The 18,055-nt window shown below is 35.9% G+C and overlaps 2 protein-coding genes and 1 pseudogene across 2 annotated transcripts; all 3 read right to left on the bottom strand.

The window, feature by feature from the left end:
- Positions 1–59: 59 nt before the first annotated feature.
- On the bottom strand, positions 60–1,182 carry LOC125578479 (annotated as a pseudogene).
- Positions 1,183–1,227: 45 nt separating this feature from the next.
- On the bottom strand, positions 1,228–3,319 carry LOC106396564 (magnesium transporter MRS2-4). Its single transcript, XM_013836990.3, has 3 exons — positions 2,792–3,319; positions 1,943–2,343; positions 1,228–1,870 (listed from the first exon to the last, which is right to left on the bottom strand). The coding sequence occupies exons 1-3, from the start codon at positions 3,120–3,122 to the stop codon at positions 1,313–1,315; spliced, it is 1,290 nt and encodes a 429-aa protein (XP_013692444.2). The 5' UTR covers positions 3,123–3,319; the 3' UTR covers positions 1,228–1,312.
- A 3,593-nt stretch (positions 3,320–6,912) lies between these two features.
- On the bottom strand, positions 6,913–9,217 carry LOC106390203 (probable pectinesterase/pectinesterase inhibitor 35). Its single transcript, XM_013830618.3, has 2 exons — positions 8,261–9,217; positions 6,913–7,757 (listed from the first exon to the last, which is right to left on the bottom strand). Exons 1-2 carry the CDS (start codon positions 9,159–9,161, stop codon positions 7,093–7,095), a joined length of 1,566 nt encoding a protein of 521 aa, XP_013686072.2. The 5' UTR covers positions 9,162–9,217; the 3' UTR covers positions 6,913–7,092.
- Between the last annotated feature and the right edge of the window lie 8,838 nt (positions 9,218–18,055).

Below are 18,055 nucleotides of genomic sequence, written 5' to 3' on the forward strand. Positions count from 1 at the left end.
CTCTTTCGACTTGATCATCAGTTAAACTAATGTTGATCCGAGCCTCGGATAGATTCTGCAAGTTAGCTAATGGATAGTCTTCCGGGATAAAATCCGAGTAACCTAAGTAAACAAGACTTGGTGTGTCAAATGAGAAACTGCCTGAAGAGACAAGACTTGATTTAATTATCAGGTTCTTGAGGCTTGCACTTGACACGGTCTCATTCGAATCTAGTCCCTTGACATCATACATTTCTAGCTCCTCAAGCGCAGGGCAGGCAGGAAGAAGCATCTTTAAGTTATAATCAGCACAAAACTCCACTGATTCAAGTACGAGAGTCTTCAGCATTGGTAAGTAAATGCTCCCGGTACACCAGCCAAGATCAATCCCACTTCCTATCTTCAGCTTCACTAGTTTCCTGCTCTCGAACCCTCTTGGATGCAGCCAATATCTACTACTTCCAAAGACTATGCATAGGTCAAGGTCGGTAACGCCACGTGCCAACGCATTATATATCCAATGATCCACACGGTTTGCATCAACACCGGTTCTACATTTGAGAGAGAGTTTATTAATAGTAGAAGTTTCTTGCAATTCCAATACTCTATCCACAAACTCCACGAAGCTCTCTAGAACACCATCCCTTTCCCGTTTACCCTCTTCTGGATGCAGAAACTCAGAGTCATCAATGTTAACGTTAGGACCAGACACAAACAGATTTCTCCACCTCTTTGAGAGAACCGATGTCAAAGCAGCCTCTTTTGTTGTAAAGAAAGACAAGATATGACAAAGAAGCTCGTCTGGTAGATTGCTCACATGATCCATCTTCTCTACACGCAAAAAAAGAGCTATGTATATTAAACTATATTAGAACATCAGCTAAATACGTTAATTACCAATCAATTCATCTGTTACTCTAGATCATAAACCTACCTTGTTGCAGAAGCTAAGTTCAATACACTCAAATTTAGGGTTCGGTGAGAAAAAAAATGCAGCAGCCAAAGGCAGATGGTGGGGAAAGTTCAGGCTTTCAGTTGGATTAAGACATGCAAATTGCATCTGAAGAAGCTGAAACGTCCAATGAAATTTAGGGTTTTAAAATGGGTTCTTTTCATTCCGGTTATTGAAAATCACCGGTTCAGTTCGGTAAACAAACCGGGATTGCTTGACTTTGGGCTTGTTAAAGTATGGTGGAGACAAGTAAGGAAGCCCAGTGGCAAATTTGTGATTAAGCATACAGAGAGCGATTTAGCCAAATTAACTTTTATTAATCACTAAAAAGCATGTCTTATGGGGTTTTATTACATTTAGTGGTCCATAGAGAAAGAGAGATTATGAGCCAAGCAGCTTCTTCCACCTGGCGTAGCCAAGAACGACCATGAAGAGCACAAAGCAAAACGCAGTGATACTCCACACGAAGTACCAGAAGATGCCGTTGATGTTATACAACGGACACGGTATGTTCATCCCGAACAAGCTGGCCAGTAACGTCTCTGCCGTTATCGCAAACGAGGCCATGGTCAGTATCAGCTGCAGCTGGATCAGCTGGTTACGTTGATTGTCCAGCTGTATGTTCACGTAGTCTTCCGTGTCGTCAATGTATTCCCTCACGGTGAGAATCTTGTTCCTCATTCCCTCAAGTTGCATGAAGTATGCCTCCAGCAACATCTCCAGATCCTCCACATCGTCTTCATCCATATTGCTCGTCACCATGCTCGCGCTTCTGTTTGATGTGAGCCGGTAGAGATTCGATGTGTTGTGTGGTGGGGCAACGGATACTGTCCCCTCGAGTAATGCCTCAGCTTGCTGGTTCTGGTTCCATTTCCTTGTCAAGTACAAGTCTGCCATGTCTTCATTGTCATCTAACAAATGTTCAAGTTCATCTCTCACCTGAATAAATGCACCCAACCAAGCAAGCGTCATGTTTCAAACATTATAATACAAAACGCTAAAAAAGAATACCTTTTGAACACGGGCTAGCAACCGGGTAAGATTACTCTTCAAGCTTCTCACGTATTCAAGATTCTCAGTGCTGACATTCTTGGTGAGTTCATCAAGAACAGGCCACGCATCCGTCTCAAGTGATGCCACACTGGTGTCAACAATTGAGCAGACAACCTCCAGAGCCATCTCAAGGACCTGAAACTCAAAAGGAAGCTCACTCTGCAACCCCTCTCCAGCTTCCGGATCAAAAGTCTGCACATTAGGAGTAGCTTCCAATGCATTCCTCTGAGGAAACTGTTGCTTAAGCCGGTCAATAAACGGAAGAACCTCAGGACGGAGAGGATCCAACAGCAACACCTCTTCTGCTGTAACTATCGCCTTTATAACCTCCAAGTTAACAACAATAGCTTTCTCCCTCGCTACACAGCAAACACACAAGCTAAAGCAGCTACAACAGAAACATATATAGCTAAACAAACAATGATCATGGAAACATTCATCTCGGCCTCCAAATTTAAATAGTTACTATTTATATATCATATCATTCAGACTTCGAATTAATTAAGTAAAATATCTATACTGATCATTTAGTTTCTATTTAAATTGCCTAGATCAGTCCTTCTAGGCACGGCCTCCCATTGCGGAGGCCGTGCCTAGAAGGCGTGGGAGTCGAGTCTGTCTAGGCACGGCCCCCATTGCGGAGGCCGTGCCTAGAAGGCGTGGGAGTCCGTTGGCCACGGCAAATCGGTTATAACCGAAAGATTTATATAAAATTGATCTAGCTAGTGTTCAAGCGGCGGCCTAGTGCTAATCCTCTATAAAACGCCTAACTATGGTTCTTGAACATTGGGGATTCGTATTGATTACCGAGAATGTTGGAGGAGTGAGAGAAGACAGGGCCGAGAATCCTCAAATCCCTAGCGGGAACCGAAGAGCGTTTGATGATTGTGCTCTTATCGCATTCCACCACTTCCATCGCTCCCGTGCGATCAAACCTCATCCACAGCCTCGCTCCTCCGGCTTTCTTCTTCACCTTCCCCGTCGCACCTGCCGCGACCGATCCTGCCGCGTTGATCGGCGAAGGAGGAGGCGGAGACGAAGGATTAGACGACTGATTGGGATCATCCTTCACCGATGAACCTTTCTTCCGGCGGCGGATGCTCGAGAGACGGCGGAAGGATAAGGGGCCTTTCCCCATCGCGATCGATCAGAGATTAGGCGGCGGCGGGTGCGATCTCTGCCGCTTCTTCCTCGGTTTCGCGTATCGAGGCAGATCCTTCTTCTGCCATAAACGCGCTCCAGTGAGGAATAGGGTTCGAAATTGTGTAACTAACTTTATTGGGGGCGAGATTCGTAAAAGCTAAATTTTCGGATTGATTTGGTTTCGGATTGATTTGCTTCTTTTTTCTTTTTTTTCTTTTTTTGGTCAACGAATCGGTTTTGTAAGGTTTACAATTCTATTGGTCTGAAACTTAGGGCTGTTCAATATGGTAAAACCGAACCGTACCGAACCGAACCGAACCGAAATAGATAATATGGTTTGGTTTTGGTATATACCATATAAACCGAATGTATATAATTTTATAAAAACCGTAGGATTTGGATATGGTTTGGTATATAACTGATTAAACCGAATAAACCGAACAAAACCGATTAAAAGTAAAAACACGTAAATATGTATCTATTTTATAACAATACATGAAAATCTATTTGTTACATAAGTTAAATTTGTGTTAATAACTATTACTATAATTTTATAGTAATAAAGAGCCTTAATTTGTAAAACACTTGAACTATAATTAAATAACAATACATCACAATTCGGACATCTTATTTTCTAAGTCTTTTTTTGATTTTTTTGCTTTATTTTAGTTTTCACTAAATTAATATGAAGATTATAAATTTGATGGACAATAATTAATGGAAAATTTTTACAATTTTTTTCTTATCTGTAAACAAAAAGAGTTTCGTGTTCAATTGAAAAATCATGATTTTAATGAACAATAAATAGGGAAGAGTGAAAAAACTTTTCTTTCATATTTCTGTTTTGTTTCATATTTTTATTTTCAAAATTTCAAGCTTTGATTTTAGTTATAGATTTGATTATTTTATTTGATGGTAGAAGCATTTTTACTTTTTTGTTCATTTATTTGAACATGTAATATATTTTTAATAAATGACTATGTTGACAATATGACTCTAAAATTAATATAATATGATTTCAAACTAAATAATTATGTTTTTTGGTATAAAACCGAATAAACCGAAAACCGACGGTATATAAACCGAACCGAACCGAAGTAAATATGGATTTAGAATGGTAGTTATATTTTACTAACCGAAATACCGAAAACCAAAAAAAACCGAACCGAAACCGAACCGATATCCGGATTGAAAAACTGTTTGGTTTGGACCCAGTGAGATCACATTTCTACTAACGTATTGGTCTGGATTCTCAGAGTTTTGAATCTTTTCGGATATTTTTTAAGATATTCGTTAGGATTTGGATTATAACAAATATCAGAAATACTCCATTACATAATCTGTTCAGATATTTTTACAGATCTATAGATTTAGTTATAGACGCCATGGCCTAAGTTACTCTGTATATGATTGATTAGATTCTTAAAACAAATGTTCATCACACTTCACACAGTATGGAATAAAGCATTAATGTGATATTCCTGAAAACCTACATTAAGCTTAACCGATAGTAAATCACTGAAACCATTTGAATAAAAGGAAGAAAACAAAACATTGATTATTCAGAAAGAAATATGAGATGAAACAGAACAAAGGTTTTACGATTGGTTTGGTTTGAAAGGAAACAAAATAACAGACAGTGACTTTAGCAAAACTATAAACAAGTTTTTCTCTTCAAAGGCGTCCTTTTGCAGCCCACTTCTTAGACAAGTAATCACTCACCAGGAGCTGGACATTGCAGCTTGATAAGCTGTTGTACACTTCTATCATCTGCGGGATAAGCATAGCCACTTCAGGCACTCTGAGCTCTGTAGGTTCATTCTCTTCAACAAAGATCTCCATCTCCTTCAAACACTCAAAGTTGTCCAAGAAATGCTTTATCAATGCCATCTCTTTCATTGTTCCAAGAAACCCTTGAATCTCCAACATTGTCACGGGACAAGATTCGAGAGAAAGACCTTTGTCTTCCCGAAAATATTGCAGTCACAAGCATCCCCACATTTATCTGTCACATGGTGCAAGAGACCCTGGAATCATGCAAAAAAAAAAAACAATAAGGGATTCAAAGTATGAACACTACTATATTTGTACATGTTGTGACATTATACCTCTCAAGGACCAGGATATCTAAACGTGGACAATTCCTTAGAAGAACCGGCATTGCTTGCCATCCACGTTTCTTGTCACTCTTAATACGTAAAGACTTGAGATTGTTGAAGACCGGCATCGATTCACAACATAGAGAAAGCACCTGAAAACAAGACATAGTCACAAAAAAAAAAAATCAAACAAACTTTTTGCAAACTACGTGTAACAAGTAAAAAAAGAAAAATACTTACCTCTAGGGTTATTCAACACCCGCTCTGGATCTGTACTCAACTCCGCCGGAGATGACCTCCGCAGCCTCCGGAAATGTGCTCTGTTCCAGAGTCTACCGGGTAGCTCGCTCAATCATCTTCAATGTGCTCGAGAACGACCAAGCGGGGAGGTCTCCTCCGCTATGTTCCAGATCCGACATCACAGCACACTGCTACTCCTCGAACTGGTTCGCCGGTACGCCTGTCGACGATAACACCGCAGCCTTCATTGCTGCTGTTCACGCTCCAACGATGGAGCCGCGTCATTTCGGGTCGTCACCTGCTTGGAATCTGGAACCGTCAACTCTCCTCTGCACAGCTGCTCCACCTCCACGGACAATCAACTACCGCATCTCTCCAAAGGCCGGCGCATCTCCCCTCCGTCTTCCCGTCGCCTCATGCAGCCCCCTTGTTACACGAGCTGGACTTGCACAGATCTGGAACTTCTTGGGCTTGGCCCATTATCTGGTTGCTGAGAACTCATCATCAAAGCCTTCAAAGCGCACTCATCCACCACTACAGCACTTTAAGATATCATGGACCAGGACCTCAATTCATGAGGCTGTACCTTCGACCGACTCTGTGTGTAGTCCTACTCCGGCAGCTTTTCCGCACCTCACTGCAAAGTCGGGAGATCCAGGTATCTTCGGAGACACGGTTTTCAACCTGAAGTTTTAGAACTACAAGTGAAGATTTTCTACGGGTTTCTTCTCTCCTTAGTTATCTCTATCTTTCATTATATTTTAGTTATGTTAGTTTATCTACTTACTGTCGAGTATCTCGAAAGTTGTAACCGATTTAATCCATTCGACATTTAATTTTAATATAAGTATTTGGTGTTCAAAAAACTTACCTCTAGGGTATCTGGTTCTAAGTCAACATACTTAATATTTCTTATGCCGTTCATGAGTTTTCCCACATTTGGAAACAGTAAAATTTATTATTTGAGTTAATTTGATTATATAATAAATTCCATGAAAAAAAAGATTCCATGAAATTTGATATTTGAGTTAATTTTGCGTAAGAATGTTTTGGAGAAATTTTAGGATATTTGAAAATACTAGTATTCCTTTAACATTTGAAATAATTTTAAAATATTTTCTAAAACTCTGTTTTAATTATTTAATATTCTTTAAAATCCCGACCATAGTTGTTCGTGCGATTGAGAAATGCATCTGCTTATGAAACCGTACATATTCCATGTGATGATTTATAGATAAACACTTGCATGCATTTAATCGGTGTAGTGTACGTGTTCGCACCTCAAAATATATGATTCCAAAGGTTTCGAAACTTCTGTGTAGTAGTAATCTTGTAGGCAACGTCGTTCACCGTTTAAAGTCATGCGTCGAGTAGATTTTTACTTTTTTGAGCAACTGCGTCTAGTAGATTACGATTGTCTACATTATATGTAAATAGTCTACATTATATTACAAAACGTTTTTTCACACTTTATTCACGGGAAGATAAATTACAATTACAATAGTATAAATCCAAACACAAAACATTTAATAAATCACAATTTCTTTTTGTACGATATCATTGCTGATTAATTAGTAATCAGTATAAGGTAACATATGAGAATAAAATTAAATAAAATCACTTTGCTTATAAAAGCCCAGAGTCAAAGACAACACCGGTTGACGGCAACCATGAACTTCCGTCAATGAAACCCGAAACCGTAAACCCTTGAGCTTCAGTCAACGTCAACGCAGGGTGGTACCCAGGCCAATCAACCCGACCCGAAACCGAGGACCCAGGACCCGAGTTACCAAACTCTCCGTAAAACAGACTCTTCAGAGAATTACTACTCGACCAAGGAGACCAACCCGAAGGATGAATCGAACCGTCCAAAAACGATTGCATCACAACTGTCCTCGAGTACTGCTTCCACGGCCGACCCAAATAAGTCCCGGTCGAACCGGTAATTCTGCAATTATGAATCGAAATCCCGGTATTCTGATTCGGGTCGGACCGTCCTTGGGCCGTGACGTAGTTCTCATCGGAGGAGCCTTTTCGGGACACGATGTTACAGCTTTGGAGCACGACGGCGGAGTTTCCGAAGATGAAATCGACGGTGCCGGAGATGTCGGTTTCTCGATAGAACTGTCGTTTGGAGAGAGTGTAGAGTGTGTCTTGGTACCCATCGATGGAGCATCGGTATACAACGGATCTGTCTGACCCGACCCGTAATGCTACCGCTTGCTCCGCGTTTGGTCCGGCGCTATTCACGAATGTTATGTCCCGAGCTATGAATCCATCTCCCATGGCAGCTTTCAAAGGTAAATAATAATTCAAATTTAGAAGTAATTTCCCTCGTTTTAATCGACGTTGCATGATTATGCATATATATTTTAAAAAATAATTTAATATTTCCTAGATAAAATATTTATAAAATTATCACTTAATTATAATTTAACCAGTGATGACCCAAAAATATAATTTATCCAGTAACAAGATAAAAAATAAGATAATTATAATAAATTTTGCATTGATATATTTTTTTTGGTAATTTTATTTATTTATTTTGCATTGATATTGAAACGCATAAAAAAATATAAAAAATATATAACGCAGTAAATAGTAGAGCATAACTCAAAAGTGACATGTACATTAAAACTACAATTTTATTTGTTAAGTTTATGAAAAAAAAAAGTATATGAATAAAATAAACAAATAGATAGTGCATATGGATATATATTTATAGACAAACAGATAGTGATATAATTATTAAATAAAATTTTCCAATTAGTTTATGAGTGAATGTTAATCTCACCGACAGTGGCGCTTTTGTAAGTATTAAACCCGCCTCTGTTACTTCTGCTACCGACAATGACTGTCTTGCCCTTTCCGTCACCAACAAGCATGACGTTCTTCTGTTTGCTCGGAATATTGAGATTCTCTTTATACGTTCCAGCGGTTAAGTGAATTACGCTTCTGCCACTCCCCTTCTCCAAAGACGCCAACGCTTCTCCTACGCTCATATGTGTCCCGCTCCCGTCGGCAGCCACCACCGCGTGAGGTCTCAGCTCTTCCACCGAAGCTTCTAAGAGCCTCCGGTCCGACGAAGAAACCCACGTGGGAAAATCCTGACGGGACAGTAGTTTACGGCCACTTGTTTCAGGTCTGGACGTGGAAACGAACATGTCTAGCGATTTGGTGAGTAAACCGGTGAGGTTTCTTGCGACGGAATCTATCGTGATTCCGTCTCTGTTGAGGCTTGTTTTCTCACTGAGGCTTTGCTTACAAGTCTCTTGATTAGTCAACGCTGCGCTTAGCCAAGTATGGACATCATCATCATTGACGTGATCTTTAGGCTTGGTGACGATGCGAGACAACATGTCGATTGTGTCGTCTAGCAGCTCAAGACAGTCGTTGACAGGATCAAGCATGACCGATTGAGCTGTACGGTGTGAGAGCGTGAGACTTAAGGCGAGGGAGTGAGCTAAGAGAGCGTGTTCCAAGCTGCGTTGGACTGAGTTGAGAAACTCATCGTCAGAAGTTGAATGTTTGGTTCTTCTTGATGATGACTCGGAGTTTGGGTGTCTTGAGAATTTGGAGAATTTTGATGAATTTGCAAACACTGAAGTATGAAGAAAAAAGAGGTTTAATGTCAGAATGAACAAAAGTTTGATCCGGAACTTATGATTTGGTAACGAAGATGACGTAGTTGCCATGTTGTGATTTACGTGCAACCTTTGTTTGTGTTTTAGTAGAAAAGTAGTGTTATGTGCTTCCCAATAATCTGTATATATAGATATTTTTCATGATCAACTAGTACTAGGTGCACTAAGATCCTTTTAAAAAGGAGGTATGGACCAATTTCGTAATTGGTAGGGAGACTTTTAATTATATTTATCCCGTTTGATGTATCGGCTTCCTCCTCTTTGGTACGTTGTGTAAAAAAAGTATTAAGCCATAGTATTGTGACAACATTTCTTAAAATGATACTTAAGTTTCAACCATATCGCTTCAAGATCCTCTTCAGTTTATTTGATGCTGGAAAAGTAAGTCTTAACTTTCAACCATACTGCATGACTTAATATTTTCATAGAATCCTTTTCTCGTTATTTAATGATAGTTTTGATACGACGAAATATATTTCGCAGGATTGATTAACTTGTCAAAGAAAACGCATATCAAATAGATTTAAGATTCATAATAAGGTAAGTTCGATTCCATACTTATAGACAGAAACACATATCAAATAGATTTAAGATCCATGAGATCATCATTATCCAGAGTTTCTTAGGGTGGAATTCTTAGGGAAATATAAAAAATTGTTTTTTAAAGTAGTATTTTAAGAAATAGTATTTTAACTTTTCAGTTAAAAATAAGAAATAATTTTTTATATTCCCCTAAGAACGTCGTGTTAAGAGAAATTCTAGATAATGATGCTCTAATAGAGAGTTTGGCCGTACGTGGAAGCCCTCTCAACCTGCATTGACAAAGGGATCCTCAATTGAATCTGATTTGCTTAAGCTGGTTAAATCCCTCACTACAGGGCCTCCGAATGCAGAAATTTATGGGATTGTTGCTGAAATAATTCGTTTGTCATCAGCATTTGATTTTATCTCTCTAGTCTCTAGTGGATTCATCTTGGCAAACCGAGAGATGCGGATTCTTTTGGCAAAGCAAGTCCTGTGGAATGAATCTATTATTATAGTTCTTCTGAACAATAGAATTTAAGTTTATGGTTATGAAAGTTGTGTTAAAAAAAAGATAGAAATCGGTTATAATCTATTAGACTTGATTTCACTATATTATGGGGCTTCTCTCAGGTCTATTTTTTCCTTGTTATTACTGCATGAGTCTTAAGTTTCAACCAAATTATATACAAAAACGAAAAATCAATTTTTAAGAAATATATAAACCTATAAAACAGTAAATCCAGATCAGTTGTAAACCTTTTTTTGCATAAGACAGCCGACCATCCCTTCCTGTCTGGTAATAGTTGATGACTTTTCGAAAGGTCGATTTGTTTTGGTTCTTAACATTTAATGGCTTACGTTGATTTATTAACTCAATCTGTTATTCAGTAATAAATTACAAATGGTTGCTTATTTGACATGTAAATCTAAGTCGTATACTCACGCAAACCTAATGTGATTTGCATTTCTATTTTCGTAGACAGTTTCTAATTATAATCTCGTATTATAGCTCATAGCAATACTCATAAGTTCACCCAATGAGCCAGAACTCAGAGTCAAACAGTAAAGCACGTATATATTGATGTATTAGTTACGAAAAAATTACAATATCTCCATAACTATGATATACACAAGCTAGTCTAGCTAATATTTCAGTATAAACTTAAAGGGACCATTTTTTCATACCAAATAAATTCCCATTTATACATAGTAGCTTCATTGAGTTTATGCGTTTGTTGTTCGTAATCAAAATAACCTAAGTATTATTGAAAAAAATATACTACTCCTAACGCACATGGAAAAATTAATTAGAATTAATGAGATGGGTATCATTTTCTCGAAGCTCTTAAGAGATTTAATGGCGCGATTCACGTCACTCGTCGTCGTCACTCTATTCACCGACTTGGATCCGCGGGATACAAATTAAAGCCGCAACTAGAATTCAATTATTCAAAGAGAAATTGTCGTCCTCATTTAGTGTATATAATTTTATTAATTCAGAATTTATATAATTTCGTTAATTCGGAATTAGTTTAGGATTCATATCAAATAACTTGATACGTACAATTTCTAATTTAGTTATATATACTTATATGACGGGATGAGGTAGCTCGCTTGGTAAAGATCCTGGAGGCCAATCGTCATGCTCACAGGTTCGACGTCAGGCGGAGGCGAACTGTTCATTCTCTCACCAAATGCGGTACTGGGTGTTGGGCTTTGTCTCCAGCCCAGGTAAAGTCCTCTCGGATGAAGTGGACCGCTGCCTAACTGAGCTCAGGAGAATGATCCACGTAAGTCGGGAACCCCTAGATTAACAAAAAAAAAAAAAGAATGGAATGTAATTGTGTAAATTAAGGTGAAAAGTAACATAGGCTGATTGCATGTTGTCTCGAACGGAAGGTTTTGAGAAAGACTTATTCTTAGGTCCACCCCCTAGGGTGAACCTCTAGGTTCACCAACCAATAAGATTATCTTATTTTATATTCGATATCTTTTAAAAAAGGAAACAAAATATTGTCAAATTATATTATGTTTTTAAAATTAAAAGATAAAAAATAATAATAATTACAAAAAAAATATTTTACGTCGTCAGCATAACATTAAACTCCAAACCCTAAATTCTAATCCCTAAACCCTTAATCCTAAACCCTAAACTTTTGGATAAACCCTAAACTCTAGGATAAATCCTAAACTCTAGGATAAATCCTTAACTCTAAATCAAAATCACTATACACTAAAACATTCAAGCGTTTAGGGTTTAGGGTTTTAGTCGTTTTTTATTTAGAGTTTAGGATTTATCCAAGGGTTTAGGGTTTACCCAAGGGTTTAGGGTTTACCCAGGGATTTAGGGTTTAGGATTTAGGGTTTAGGGATTAGGATTTAGGGTTTAGTGTTTTGTTGACAACATTAAAAATATATATATTTTTTAATTCTTTTTTCTGTAACTATTATCTTTTTTTACTTTTTTGTTTTAAAAACATAATATAATTTGAGAATATTTTGTTTCCTTTTTTAAAAGATATCGAATTTGAAATAATGAAATGCTCGGAGCCTATATTCGTGGGTTATGCTTCAAATGCTTACTTTTGGATTTGCATTTATATATTAAAAACTTAGTAAACTTTGAATGAAAGTATGAAAAGAAACATAAAACAACTTGAACAATATGCTCGTAATCAGAAGTCACAGAACTATGAAAACCTAAAGTGATTCGAAAGTATATCATGTGGGTCGGTTTGCAAAGGTGGCCTGGTATCCATTTGTTTCCTTTTTGTCAGTACTACCAAGATACTGGAAGATACATATTCTTTTTATCTTATATGGGAGAACAAAGAAAACATATTTGATCCTATATTCATTTTGATAGAAATATGGACAAATACGTAAATACAAAATCTTTTTCTACATATGAAGTTGATTAGGGAAACAAGAAGTCTACAACTTGGGCACTGAAGATGTCTTTGTCTCTGAGTTGAAATCTGAGGTGGAAAACATGCATGCCACTAAAGACTAAACACATCGATGCTCTCTATATATATTGTCATCAATTTATTCAAGATCAGTGATCGTTTTTTTGCGTTATATAGCTTTTGTCTATAAATTTCGAGATTAATCTCAATATCGTTATGGAAAATTTGATCATTAAGAAGATAAGCCCTAGGACTTTAAGAAGAAAAAGAAAGAGAAAAGATAAACCCTAGGATCAAGGTTATTCTGCTGCACACACATCTTATTCATGAGTCGTTCATCTTATCTTAAGTTATACTAATTAACTTAATAACAATACTATTTTAGTTTAGATGTGAGCGTAGTTACATTAAACAAATTAAAATGGGGCCAATATAACACGATGGTTTCCATTTCATAATTCTGAAGCAGAGGAATTGACTGATTTTGGAGGCATTTGTTGACTTCGCATTTACCAATATTTATCATTTCTAAGTCAACAATAAGAAAACACACACACAACTATACACACCTCGATTTTTCCCAACGTTCAGTAAATCATCTTCACATGGATTGAGGTTTAATAGTTAATTTCACTGATATTGTTATAACGTATCGGCATCGATATTCAACATAATTTTTTCTGATTAAGAATTCATTATTATAATATGAGGATTTTGTAAGAAATATATACTCTCAGTACATAAGTAAAAAAGTATGTTTATGATCTATTATTATTACTGACAATGCACGTACTGTATAGTACATAAATACATGATACACAAAAGTATATATTATACGAATCAAAAAGATTAGGGTGAGTATATATGTATATCAGAAGAACTAACTCTAGAATTTCCGAATGTGGGTCTGTGACGAATCAACCAAAGACTTCAAATCCATAAGTTTTTCGCCAAAAAGGCCAAAGATATCGAAAGGGATAGTCTATCAGTATTTTGATGGAATGTCATTTACAACTTAGTCCTTACCCTTCCTTAATTAACAACCATTGAACTATATATATTATATTCATTTTTATATAATTATAAAATTTGCCGAAATTCATTAATGCTTAAGTGGTTTTATATTTACGTGGTTCCTATTGTATTAACAACCCTGGTTTATTGTACGGGTTATGTATCATAAGAAAAGAAAAAGAAAAAGAAAAAGAAAAAACGTGATTACCATGTTTTGATGTTGCTGTATATTGATATATAGGATTGATCATTTAATAGTATTTCGTATCAAGCAAAAAAAAATACTTGGATCTAGAGCTTTAAGGCCGTATGTTTGAATATTTTACTAGGTTTCTATGAATATAGGCGAGGATTATCAACTCTATGCAGTGCCTCATCTTGTCTTTTCACTTTATGTTGCAACAAATCTATGCATGTTGCTCTCATTTCATCACATTCACAATTGATTTGGATTGTATATATGATTTGGCCGGAAGGTTGGACAGCTTTTGGTTCGAAGTTACATAAATTCTTGAGAAAAAAGACTAGTATCTTGAGTTTGATCTTGTTTACAGAAGTAAAAATTTGAAAGTAAGGAAAAAATACCTAGCTTGGATTAAAAATTCATATTTTTTTTGTTATGAGGTTTTCATATTGGTTAGTTTTTTTTATTATTGATTAGTTACTTGTGTAGAAAGCATGTTTGGTTAATCAGTATGATAATCATTTTCACCTAAACTCAAGCATAGGGTCATATCTCACTCGAATCTTAATAAATTAATCTTTTCTCTAAGCCAATACAGTTAATTGCAAATGATACAATCATTGTCATGGAACTGGTCGTATTCGTTGATATGTTAACGTCGTAATATATAGTGATATAAGACTGTCGGCTATCTTCGAATTACCTTCCCTTGTAAAGTAGAAGTTTGGTTACCAAATAAATATAATTAGAAAAATCTTTATAAACTAATGAATTCGATTCAGTGACTGAAATTTGATTGATTTGATTCGTTAAAGCACGAAAATGAAGGTTATATAGAAGTGTCGTTGGTACCTAATAACGTCTTTTGTTAGAAACGAAAAACTCATTACTCCATAATTTTATAGACATTTCAATCCTACTATATAAAAGGAATAAATTCAAAGCTTTTGACACTATCCACCTCAGCCAAAATATTCTCATCCAAAAAAAACTAAAAATAAATGTCATTTAGAAAATAATTAACTAACATACAACTTTTGATATTTCTAGAAATTTCAAATTTGTAACTGCTAATTTATTGATAGAATCATATATCTATATTGAATTATGTTCTATTTTTAATCATTAGACTTCAAGGGTAAATAAATTATTAATTTATAATATATATAGTTTATAACTTTATATTGTAGTTATAAATAAAGAGAAAATAATCGGGAAGGGTGGAGAAGCTCATGTAAAATTATGTAATTAAAATGGTAAAATGGTGAGTATGATGAGGTGAATCTAAAAGAATTTGTTGTACAAATTATGGTGTTTTCTTCGTCCACTATAATGATTTAAAATAAAATATATATTCACATAAATAAGTCAATATTTGTTATTTTTTTTGTAAGATATTAAGATTATCATTTTCTGAAAGGTTACACTGTTGTTTTTAAACAACTTATTACAGCAAGGAAACAAAAACAACCAACAACAACTCAAGGTAAAAAAAAATCTTAAGGAGATCTTATACAAGAAATATAAAAAGAAGTAGAAAAGAGGAGAAAGAAGAACTTGCCGGGTAAGAGAGGAGACGGTCACGCATCATACGGTCGAGAGAGGCAAGGATGACTGATGAAGGTGAGGAGACAGTTGTGAACACACGAGCATTACGCTCTTTCCACAACAGGTAGATGGCTGACTGAAAGTAGAGCTTGATGAATGGAGTAGCATGTGCATATGCGTTGACGCGAGGTTGATTGATCTAGGCTGCAACAGAGCGTAGATCAGCCGGAGGAGAAATCCAAACTTCAGCAGCAACAAGCTCCCATATCAAGCGAGAGAAAGAGCACTCAAAGAAGAGATGATGGTGAGTCTCTATTTCCATATTACAAAGGACGCACGTTCCGGAGACATTTAACTTCCAACGCCTCAAGCGATCCTTGGTTGGCAGTCTTCTCCGCAAAACCAGCCATGATATAAACGTGGAATATGTTCCTTGAACCAAATAGTCTTGTACCAATATTTATTGTTGATAGTGTTTATATTATTTTCTGACATTAGTATCCATATTTTTTGGTAAACTGATCCAAATAGATTAGTTTGTGGAGTTAACCAAACGAGGATTATAGTATTTACTTTGGAAAAAGTAATAGGTTAAATGATAGATGGTGTGTGTGCCTTTTCACATGGAAATCTGCACATATATTAAAATTGTAAGTTTTGAATCATAGAGAAAATATAGTGTATATAACTGAAGTTGGTCCATTCCGAAACTAAAGATGGCTAAAATTCTTCTTTGTCAAAATGCATAGATGTGAATCTTATATATGAATAGAGTTCTCCATTGCTTATAGCAGTGTAATAAACTCCATGTGTAAAGGAGAAAAAATGTTATATAAGTGAAACAAAAATTATGATTTTTTTCTTGTGCCTATAGGCTCTTCGCAATTTGAAGAAGAAAGAACATATTGTGTGAAAATCTTTGGCTCGGTCAAATTTTATCCAGTCGTTTATAAAACTGTTGTTATCTGATTCATGTAATTTTTCAGTGTTGATTTAAAAGCCCAAAAAACCCATCTATACTGACTTTTTGATATTTTTTCTGTGATTTGAATTTAAAAAGAAATAAAATTTTCGATAAGTTATGTAAACTCAGAACAAGTATTTAGTTTTAGAAAGCATTTACATGTTTCAAACTTATAATATATACATATATAATGTTTAAAATTATGCATATAAAACCTGTGTAAAATGTGTCTGAATATGTTTCTCTTCTTTAATGTGTTAATCGTACTATATATAACATTATTTAAAAATTTCAAAAAGTTTATGTCACTTTCACATACAAAAAACCATCAATAAAAAATATAATTCTCCATCTACGACAAGAAAAATGAAAAATTATAAACACTAGAGACGGTTTCGGGCTACGTCCGGATTATTTTCAAATATTATAATTTTATATAAAGAATTGTAAAAGTTTTAAAATAGAACTCAAAATTAGCTTTTTCTTAATATTAAAATGTACATTAAGCAAAAAAAGATTAGAAGTTAACCAAACTTGTTTATGATTGTTATTTCTTTATTTCTATTTTGGTATCCTTTGAATTTTTAAGCTACTATTTTTTTTGGTAATGTACCCGAAACATTGCAGCAGCTTCGTCCCATAAGACCTTCCTTTGAATATTCTCAATGTTCGCTCCATTATCACCAATCTTTCTCTTTACTACATGTTCTTCCTCCATTTTTTTGCCTCTTGCTCTACACCAAACTTCTTTCTTTAGCCTTCTTAGCCTTCTCAGTTGCTTCTGCGAGTGTCTCCATTTTCCCAACCATATCTTTGTTTATTTATTCCAACCTCTCTTTGCTTATTTTCTCTGTTTCTTTGGCTACCTCGATCTCAGAATTTCTGCAACCCTTGTGTTGGCTTTTTCTTAAGCCTCATGAGTACACTTGCTAAGCTCATATTACTCTGTTAGTAACAGTGTTAGGCTTGACGGACAATCAACATTGTTTTACTTGAAAGCATGTTCGCTCTCGAAAACCTTGATGGCAACAGCTAATGCCAATCTCTAAAAATCTTTAGCAGCCTCAATTTCTTCTTAGCTGCAAATAAACTGCTCTCAATTGTACCTGGTCGAGCCTTTTCTTCCTTTGCCTCTTCTCAAAACATTCGCAGCTTTTCACAAGCAAGGCCAGGATGATCTCCCTTCATCAGCTTCTTGAGTTGCTTGCTGCAACTGCTTCAGTAGCTCCACCATTTCCTCGCTGGCTTCCTTTCCTTGGACTCAGCAAGAACGATTTTTATCTCGTTCTCATCTTCTAGAGTAGTTATCTCTATAGATTCCATTTCTTTTGTATGGAACTTGTTCTGTAATGAGATATCTCTGGTTGCTACCAAGTCGTATGTTCCCTCCTTCGGCTTGTATGTTTCAATATGGTCATTCAAACATCAAGGAGATACGTCGCAAAAGATGAAACTGGCACCAATCTATATCACCAGCGATCTCTGATCTCTTATGAACCTAAATGAGAGGTATTGTTAAAATTGTTAGTGGTTAGATCAAAAATCTTAATAACTCTGCTTTGCACTTGCATTACCATAATAATGAGTGGCAGTTGTGTATATACACATACTCAGCATCAGAGTAGATTCCAAGCTTAAGCCCTTTGCTATGAACATAATCTGATAAAGCTTTGATAATCGTAACCAGGTTTTCCTGTCAGATATATCAGAAACACATCTTAGTTTCATTCTTAAATTGTCAAAACATCTCAGTAAAAAAAAAATCAGGTATAGAAACACTAAAAGAGAAGTAAAACAAAGT

This window comes from Brassica napus, chromosome A9, assembly GCF_020379485.1.
Source record: "Brassica napus cultivar Da-Ae chromosome A9, Da-Ae, whole genome shotgun sequence".
NCBI classification, from domain to species: Eukaryota; Viridiplantae; Streptophyta; class Magnoliopsida; order Brassicales; family Brassicaceae; genus Brassica; species Brassica napus.